Genomic DNA, 10744 nt, shown 5'->3' with positions numbered 1-10744 from the left:
TATCCGTTTCAAAAACGTGGGTAAAGCACGAATTTTCGAAGATGTTTACAAATAATATAATAATATAATATGTATGATATATACATAACATATAAGTATATAACACTGCAGTTGTATTTGCATTTTTTATTGAATAATTCACGAACGGATTGGCAAATACATATACCTGCGATACATACCTATATATCGTATACACACACAGGTCGGTTTAGTTGATACAATAATATAATATACAAATACAAAATATATATTAATGAAAAATATAAAAATATAACATGTATAATATGCATTAAAGCGTCAGCACTGCGGCGACCTCTATATTATTATATATGCCCGTAAGTCAAAACAACTTGGTAACGTAAGTTGTGTAGTAGGTATAGGTTAGGTATATGTATACACGAATCACACGCATTATTCACGTACTATATGTGCAGTAGTATATGGTATTATAATGATAGTGTCTTATCGATTCAACAGCAATAATTCGTTTTGAGAACTACCTCTTTCACGTAGTCGTCTTCCCACAGTTAAAACAATTAATAATATCAATACTGTTTATCGGTTAGAAGAAAAAAAATAGATTTGAAAATATTATTTAAACTCGTAAATGGTTACACTGATTGTCCAGAACTATTAAGTTTCCTCAATTTCAACGTTCCTCGACGTAGAACTAGATCGAATAACACTTTTTATATAGGTTCTCAAAGTACAAATTATTTATTATCTTCACCTATAAACAGAATTATGTCATTAGCGAACGTTACCAACATCGATTTTTTTAATTTTACTTCATTGGAATCTTTTAATATTTTTGTTAATAGATCTTTATGCTTTTAAATGGATTTTGTATTAAAATTGTATTAGATTATTATTATTATTGTATTATTACTATTATTGTATTATTGTGGTTACTATTATTATTGTTGTTGTTACTACTATTTGTATTATTAATATTATTTCAATATTGTACTATTATACTATATATATATTGTACCTGGATCTTATGATCCGTTAGTATTTCAAATAAAAAATAAAAAAAAAATAAAAATACGCACCTACCCATAACTAGCATAACTGGTACATTATATATATATACACACCCGGTTACCGTGATGGGTATGATATTATACGTGATGTATATTATATGTCTAAAACATCTCGACTAGGTCTCGGTGGTATATTGCTCAATAACGATAGTGTGCTGCAGGGTTATGTCTTATTATTATTGTGCCGCTGCAGACCGCGATTCACGGAGTAGGCAAAACGGGAGAGATTGCCGTGGTCGCAAACTGTTTATAAACGACCGTTTCGGCCATCCAAACATCAGTATCGATCTGACGAGCTCATCCGACAGACACCGTCTTCTCATATATTATATACCAATATAATATCAACCGTCGTCGTACACAACAAAGTTTCTCAGTTCCAACTGCAAACATCATGTCTGGCTCTAAAGTGGTGAGTTGAATCGGTTTTCCAACGACTCTAATATTATATACATACGCTTTTGTCTCACCTGTTGCGCAAATTACGAAATATAATAACAATATAAGTATAAGTATAAGTATAAGTCCAATAAATATTGTATACTGGTCACTCTAAAACGCACTTTTCAAAATATGTTTACGTTTTTCTCGTACCCGTCCTGCTGCAGGTAATGTGTCTCGCTGGAATAACTGCCCTGTTGATGATCGCGGGCTGCGCTTCGCAGACGGTGCAGCCTGCACCGGTGCAGATCGTTTCGCCATCGCCTCCGTCGCCTTATTTCAACGGCTTCAGACCGAACGGAGCGTACCCGCAACAGTACATCGGCGGACCACAGCAACAGTTCAACGGCGTGCTGCCGCCACAGTTCATCGGCGGACCCAACTTCGCTCAGCGTTTCTACAACAACGGGCAAAACCCCGCGTACAACGGACAGTTCGTGCCGATCTTACAGCAGTCGTTTGACCTCTCCCCGGAGGGCAGTTACACTTTCGGGTGAGTTTAGCTTGTATTTTTGACCTAACCTAACATAACCTATGGGCATTATAATATACCATAGTATAACTATATTATACCCACTGTATTACATTAAGTTCTAATAATATATATGCTCGTCGGCTTACAGTTACCAGTCCGCCGACGGAACTCAGAGACAGGAATCGGGAGGTCTGAGATATCCCGCCGTACAAGGATACCCACCAGTGATGGCAGTCCAAGGATCGTACTCCGCCATAACTCCAGAAGGTACCTAACTTCACATACTACATAATAACATGCATATAACAACTAACACGTCGTAGATTCACGAGTATGCGTTTAATTTTTATTCGATTTACTCTATTCGTGGTCGACACGAGTGCAGTCCACCGGCATTTGTGGGCCACAATATACGAGTACTATACGACTCAGAAGTAGTAGTTCGACGGCGATATAACGATATTAGTGTATGACAACAGCCATTGATTCGGCGGTATAGTTTTGAAGAAATACAATTCGAATGTCACTCTTACTTCTCGTTTCGGCTATAGTTGTAGGTAATAATATAATATAATACGATGGTCGCATTACTCGCATTGTAAACGTCATAATATTCTATACCGAACAATATTGTATACAAAGAACCCACAAGATACGCGCCTACTCACATAAACGCGCGCGGTTCGACAATAGAGATGGAGCGCATACCTAACACTAAAACATATAATAATTAATATTATATTATGTATAGCATTCTTATATTGCATTCATATCTATTATGTATCGAGATTTGGGTTTGTACAATGAAATTTTATTATATTATCGGTAAAGTTATTACTAGCCATCGTCATCAAACATTAGGTACAATAGGTATATAATATACGCAGGTACTATAGACGTGCAATATATTATATAATTGCAAAATTACCTATATTTAAACTTCGACAAATTAATCGTCATATTTTCTAGAGTGAATGCTGAAATATGGTTGTACAATACATACCTCCATTTATATAGGCATTCAACTTTATAATAAATACAAACTTAAATATGTCTTTATATATTTTAATTGTATACCTATAGTATAATTAATTTAAAATTATTTCAGGAATTCCAATTGAAGTTTCGTATGTAGCTGATGAAAATGGATATCAGCCAACCGGACCTGGAGTCCACCCGGCCATTCAACGAGCAGTAGCCCAACAAGTGGCCCAAGCTAAACTAGAACCACCACAATTCAACAAATAATAATGCCTATAATGACTTACGTGTAATAATATGATTCCAATCTCGAAATTTGTAAAAAATGAATTATAAGCCAATAAAGCGATATGTACATTGAAAAAAAAAACAATTTGTATTCTATTTCTAACTCCTAAAATCAGTTTACAATTATAATTATAGTTAGTACAATATTATAATAGACCGTGCAGTAATTATGTTCGAAATATTATATAAGCAAATAATCAATGAGCTACAAAAGAATGGAAAAAAATATTTATAATTATACTTGGTATTATTTTATTTTAATTAACGTGTCTCGTGTTGGAGTGGGGTGCTTAAAATATATCTAAATCAGTCAATTTTATTTTATTTGTTTGATAAGGAAAAACCGGATTTTTTATGCAAAATTGATTTTTTACAAAAACTGAATTTTGGTGTAACTTTTAAAACAAATTACCGTAGATACATAAAATTTTCACTGGTTGTTTATATTTCCATTTTCTAAACATGATCACATTTTCAGTTTCCAATTTTATTAGTTTTTTCTCTACGAATGTCAATAAAACTTTATTTGTTGAGTAAAAATACTTGAAAATTAAATACAAGGCTCCTACTATATTGTTACAATGACATTTGAAAATTATTAAAAATCTTTATCCACAGTTTTTTTTTATTAGCATTTAATGTTCAAAAATTGACAAAATATGGAAAAATCTCGAAAATTAGCAAATTATTTTGAGTTAAGAATTCGTAAAAATTTTTCTTTTAAAATCTAAGATTTTAAAATGTAATGATGCAAGATTCCTTATAAGATTATCTACTTTTATAAAAAAAAAAAAAATGACTATAAGAAAGTCAAATTAAATTTTTATGAGCGTTTGTAATTCAAATTTTTACAACATTGGATATTCACTCGATTTCTCATGTAGCGATTTTCTTAATTTGTTGTAATTCAAAAACGAAAAATTGTAGATAGGTACTTGAAAATTTCACTGAATGTTTATGTTATGAATTCTTATACTTGATAAAATTTTCAAAATATTTTGACTTGTTTTGAACTGTTTACGGACAATTTCATATTAAAATTTTTTTTTTCTCTGAGGATCAATTAAGTTTTATCTATTTGGCCAAAAAGTGTAAAAATTGAATACAAGGCTCCTGATATATTGTTAAAATAGCAGTTAAAAAATATTAAAAATACATAATAAAATTTAAAATTGAATAATTATTTTGTAGTTAAAAATTTATAAAATGATCAACTTTTATATCTAAGGATTGAAAATTTAAAACAAGATTCCACGTAATTAGTTAATCCTGTTACCAAAGTTATAAGTACCTTGGAATTTATTATAGGTCAATTTTTTTAATTCCATAGATATAAGTATATAATATGTCTTACACCTAGACTGAAATACCGTCTCCGTTAAGAATCATTTTTCTTATACAATCATATTATATCATTGAATCCAAATTTAATACCATCCATTATAAAGTGACCCACTTGTAACCTACTGTTCAGCAGAGCGACATCCACTTGCCCACCTTTTTTTGATTTTAACTTTTAAAAAAATTGTAATATAACAATATTTTTATATAATACTTTTAAGATCTAAACATTTTCAATGCCATCTATCGATGTCGTTTAAATAGAAAAATTTTTTTAATAACTAGTTAACATATCAATTTTTAAAGGTTATTAGGTAATTATAATTATTTACGTAATCCTAACCTATACTAACAAATTACAAATGGATATGCCATACCTACAATTCTAAAATTTTCTCAAAATAACAGAAATTATGAAGAAAATCACGAAGAAATTACAAATTTTTTTCGTAATATTTTACTTATACAGGTATAATAATTTTGCCATCCTTTGCTGAGCTATATTTGAGTATTCGTATATTATGTAATAAATTTTGAATTCGGTATAATGTTTTTAATTATATTAGCTTAGGTATTATAAATTAATTCCATAATAACGGAAAAAGTAAGATGAACCATCAAATAAAAAATAAATATAATACGAGGTACACGTTTCAAAAATACTATACTGCAATAGTCAGACCATATAGGTCCATACGACTAGATACAATGGTATAGTACAATATCTAATTGTCACCGGTAAACTAATGGTTACAAATATTACAATCAATACTAGTATACTATTATACACATCTACATTGATGATATTAAATAATAATTATAATAATTAATAACAATAGGTACTATTATAAAGCATATTAAAATCGTTGATATGATTGTCAGATTGAACTGACTGTTATTATTTTTTTTATAGGTACGATATAGTTACAAATATAATGTGACATACGTAACACCGCTGATAACCAAAGATATTGTTCGTTGTTTGTAAATTATAAATACTTATTATACTAGTTGTTATTATTGTAGATACCTATTCATTTTAGGAAAAATTACATAGATACAATTTATTATTATTTAAATTGTTTAATGTATTATTACATCACTATATAGTGCAATCATTAACGAAACGAATTTTTATTTTTCATACCTAATGTAATTAAAGTATCATCGTACCTACCTATTATTAAAAATGTATAAAAAAATAATGTTATTCTCATTATAATTATTTTAAACAAGTTATTTTTAAATTTGGTTTTGGTCATTTGGATACCATCCGTATTGGTTTTTTAATCCTGGAATTTTTATCCGTAGGATATTTTTTCTAATACCGGAGACTGAAAAGGTTCATGCCATTCATTGTATAAAATGCTTAAAATTGGTCAAATTATTCTGAAAATGTCATTGTGTACCTATATAAAAAATAAAAATATACCATGTAATGCTAAAAAGTTTCAAGTGCGCTTCTTCCAATGATATATATTTTTTTAAATAAGTACACCAAAATAACTAAAATCGATCTAGGAAATTCGTTATTTTTTTGTTTAAATAACCAATTTTAACAAAATGTCACCCCCAAACGTGTATAAAAAAATTGTGCCTATGTATTTTTCACTTCTGTAAGAAAAACTCACGGAGAGCCTCGTAATATAGTTGTAAGTTACATTTGACGAAAAAATAACAATTCTATCAAAATTGTATTTGAACATAATTGGTATATATGCCTCTAAAAGAACCAAAATTTAAAATTAACCTAGAAAAAGGTAATGCTAATATACATATTTGAAAAACAAGTCTCTGAAATAATTTCTTATTAATTATAAAAAAAATGTAATCTCATTTGTCAAAAATTGCAGGTTTCAGGTAAACAGTTTCATTTTAGTTTTTCCCTGCAATAATAATGAAAAGTACTACTAGTATACTGGGATTCAGAGCCGGTGCTATTAAAATCTATGGGGGGGGGGGGGGGGATGTCATAATAATTTTCGATTCAAAATTTTATATTAGCAGACTTCAAAATAAAAATGTCTGAAGGTTTGATATATATGTTAGTTACTTCAGTATATTAAATATTTGAAAATACAAATTATAAAAGTGGGTCACATTAGTCATTTTTACCCTATTGGCCTGTGCTGACTGTTGAACTACACTTAATATAATATGACAAACTATACATAAGTGAACGGCATCACGATCCCACACACACCACTTCCCAATGAGATCCCCTTTGAGATCTAGGTAATTCTAGTTTTGACCCACCGTCCCACCCGAAGGCTGCAAAGTACCAGCTACTATCTATATAACATTTTCTACCAAAAACTATCATAATATATTAATATTGGTATATTATTACATGCTTCGCAAATAAGCTATACCTAGTCGATAAGCTCAGAATCTTAAAATACGCAATAAATGGCCTATGTTATTTCCTGGTTATGCATCTGGTATAGGTATACTGCAGGTATACCTATACCTATACTTATACATAAAAAATGGACACGACTAGGAGAAAAACAATGAGAAAATGATTTGCAAGAAAACATATCAATGACAATGATTTTATACAGAACTGATATAATGATGTATATATATAATATACCTTTATGATATGTGATGAAAGCTTAATGCAAATTATGTACCTAATGAATTATAGAGTAGGTACCTATATAGACTATATAGAGATTAAAATGTTTTGTTTGTTATTTCATATTATAGGTACGAAAGTATCCACCTACCTATAGCTATCAGTGAACACATTACAATTATTATGAGATAGTACATTTATTATATTATGACTTTGACTTTTTTGAAGTGTAGTAGGTATAGTGCGAGCAATATAGGTAGGTAATATAGGTAACCTAGGTATGGTCACTTAAGAAAAAATTAGGAAAGCAGGAGAATTAAGAGGACATTATGAACATGTTTCAATGTTTCACAATTGATCACTTATTATTATGAAGATTAATATTGCAATGTATACCTACCTACCTACCTACGAAATGTCAAAATGTGATTTCATTGAAAATATTTTGTTTGAAAATTTAAAACATTACACTTTGGACATTTTTAATTGAACAAAATATATTTAGGAATAGGTATAGTTGATTCGTGATTACTGGTTAGTATACTGAGTGAAATTGAAAATTGAAAATAATATAATTATTTTACAACCAGAGTATTTATCGCTATTCGTTTAGAATCAGTACATTATAATAGTTTTCTCGAACCAATCAGAGTTTATAAACCACTATCTAGCAGCGGATTATAGAGTTGCATAAGTAGTATGTTTAACGTATAAAATATGTACCTACCTGCATGGCTGTATGGCACTTATATGAGGCACTTATATTGATAAATTATAGCTAGCGATTATTTTACAATTTAAATAATTTTTTTACTGGCCATATAATATTGGTATAATATGACTAATATGTTATCATTGTAGTGTGGTTGAACACTTAAAAAATTATGCATATGCATAAACAATAAACATGGTACCTAGGTAGGTATATATACATGTTAAAACGACTAGAAATAAAAAATAATACCTATAATATGATACACAATATATACATACAGTAGGTACAATATTAAATATAATATAAACAAACTTTATGAATTATTAAAATTGTACCTATAACATAATTTAACCACCACCACCCCGCTATAACAGTGTGGCTTTCATTATATGTTTGTAACTTAATTTTTAACTGTTAAATAAATTACCCGAGCGATTAAACAAAATACCATAATAATGTATAATAAAATATATATTAAAAGCGTATTATATGTTATTTGAGACTATAGGTAGGTATACAATTATATCGCTTTTGCAGTTGTGCCTATTTCATAAATATATTTTTAAAAACACAAATTAAGCGCTATGAGTACGTATTCTTATATATTTTTCATTGACCCTGGGTCAAGTACGGAAACATACTTTTACTTACGGCGAGGATTCACCTGTTATTACCGCATGTAAATAATAATACATACAATATAATATTATATAAAAAAAAAACCCGTACCTACTCTGATTTTTTTGCGCTATTATATTATGATGCACATCATACCCATTCTGACAGCGTGTAATTATCTGTCATTTGGTGGCAAGAATATAGTAATGAAAAAACTGACAGTTATAAAATATCGTATTATATTCGTATACGTTTGCACGTAGTATTGCATTAAATTATATATTTTTTAACGCTAAAATCGATTACATTGTAACCCGAGGGCCATTATATAGTTTCGACATTTGGTAATTTTATGTAAATGTATTTGGACTGAAGAACTTAGAACAGATAAATATTTTCGTTAGTTTATAAATCACGATTTTCTATGTTAGCCGTTAAGACTCTATTTTTATGTTTACACGAACGGTACGTTTCACGAGCTAGTTGCACGTAGCTTAGGTACCTACCCGAGTAAAAAGGGAGTACAATTGGTACGAAAGTTGATAGGTAATAGGCTTCGTTTAAAAAATCATAACAGCTGACAGACTCGTCATACGAATAATAACGAGAAAAATAATATATAGATTATAGGTGTAGGTACTTCGTTTATGTTAATGGGAGTAGGTTACTAGAACGGTTTTATTAAAAGTTGGGGAGTGTTATACACTTATATAACTATAAACTACTATAGATTGAAAAGCATTGAAACATCACTTTCAAAAAATATATCATACCCTAAGTAAAAATGAAGTATTCTGTATTTTTAACATTATTTATAAACAAATGATGTTAGCCTCGTGGATTAAAATGTTCTGCATAGGTATATTATAGGTACCTTCCAATTATGTAGTTTCAAATTTGTAATGGGATTCCTAAATTGCTGGATTCGGAAAAGAGGAAAGTTCAAATTTTTGTTTCACACTTGAATGCATTTTGTCTATGTTGCACGCGGAAAGAGAAAACAAACAGAGCGCTAATACACGTTCTTAAATTTGAATTCGATATGATATGATACGATTCTAAGGGAATATACGGTATGTCAGCCTATATTACTAAGTAGGTGGGATATTTTATGGTATTATTGCTATTTAAGTAATTTATTTTACTATTAGTAATACAGTAGGTAGGTTGGATTATTTTTTGCCCAAAACATTGCATTTGAAAATGTCACTGTGTGTAAACATAATATAATAATATTAACATAGCAGGTAATATTATACTTGTATACTTTAAAAGTTAATTGGTATATGCAAAAGTTATGAGGAGCTTTGTGTTAAATTTTCAAATTTTTTGATCAAGCAAAAATTTTTTTATTGATAAGTATTTAGAAAAAAAAACAAAAAATGTTGAATCATTGAAAATAATTTTAACTTCATCCAATTTTCTACCCAGGACCACACCCAAAGTTGAAAATTAAAACGTTTTTTTTGACTACTTTTCTTGTACACACGCACACAAAACAAATTTATTGTAAAATCAATACATTAATCGCTCTGCTCAGAATCTAAAATAGATACACAGATACCGTTTACATAAACATAATAATATGTATGTTAAACTAAAAATAAAGTGTAAGTGGATGTCGCTCTGCTGTACAGTAGGTTACAAGTGGGTCACTGTAAAGGATGGTATTACATTTGAATTCAATGATATAGGTAATATCAATTATCATTGTATACGCAAAATGATTCTGAGCGGAAACAGTTTGTCAGTCAAAGATAATTTACATTATATTTATATTGTTATTAGGTACTTATTATTAATACGGTAGTCGGTGAGTTGAATTAATATTATAAAATTACAAAAAAATAACAAAAATCATTATTCTTGGTTATTTAATATGTAATTTCGTCGAAATTTTTACTTAAAAAAACTATAAAAAAAATCTGTGTTTATGTGTATTTTTTAAATTTTTTGGTTATAGAATATCTACTTACTGCACTACTACTAACGTAAGTACTACGAACATAGGTAGTTATTAGAGGTGGGTCGAACTCAAAAATATGGCCTCGAACCGAACCTTGGTATGTCGAACCGAACTCGAACCGAACTTTTTAATCGTAAATCGAACCGAACTTTTTAGTGTGATGTCGAACTCGAACCGAGCATTTTATTCAACATCAAACCACACCAGTACCATATATTTAATTACCAAACTGAACCCAAGATAAACTTTTGAAATCAATGGCAAATGAAAGCTTTATAGTTTTTACTTTATA

General features: G+C 29.3%; 1 protein-coding gene across 1 annotated transcript; it reads left to right on the top strand.

The window, feature by feature from the left end:
• Window positions 1-1320: 1320 nt before the first annotated feature.
• cprr1-4 (RR1 cuticle protein 4) lies at window positions 1321-3313 on the top strand. The gene is made up of 4 exons (NM_001172268.2): window positions 1321-1458; window positions 1655-1980; window positions 2111-2229; window positions 3071-3313. Exons 1-4 carry the CDS (start codon window positions 1441-1443, stop codon window positions 3208-3210), a joined length of 603 nt encoding a protein of 200 aa, NP_001165739.1. The 5' UTR covers window positions 1321-1440; the 3' UTR covers window positions 3211-3313.
• Window positions 3314-10744: the final 7431 nt, after the last annotated feature.

Source organism: Acyrthosiphon pisum, chromosome A1 (assembly GCF_005508785.2).
Source record: "Acyrthosiphon pisum isolate AL4f chromosome A1, pea_aphid_22Mar2018_4r6ur, whole genome shotgun sequence".
Taxonomy (NCBI): domain Eukaryota; kingdom Metazoa; phylum Arthropoda; class Insecta; order Hemiptera; family Aphididae; genus Acyrthosiphon; species Acyrthosiphon pisum.
Note: the sequence above shows the minus strand (reverse complement) of the source record. Positions and strands in the feature narration are given on the sequence as shown.

What these genes read in the sequence shown, in the direction of transcription:
- cprr1-4 (NM_001172268.2), top strand. An exon ending in GAGGGCAGTTACACTTTCGG is followed by an intron (nt 1,981 to 2,110) that starts GTGAGTTTAGCT and finishes GTCGGCTTACAG; the next exon opens with TTACCAGTCCGCCGACGGAA. An exon ending in CTCCGCCATAACTCCAGAAG is followed by an intron (nt 2,230 to 3,070) that starts GTACCTAACTTC and finishes AAATTATTTCAG; the next exon opens with GAATTCCAATTGAAGTTTCG.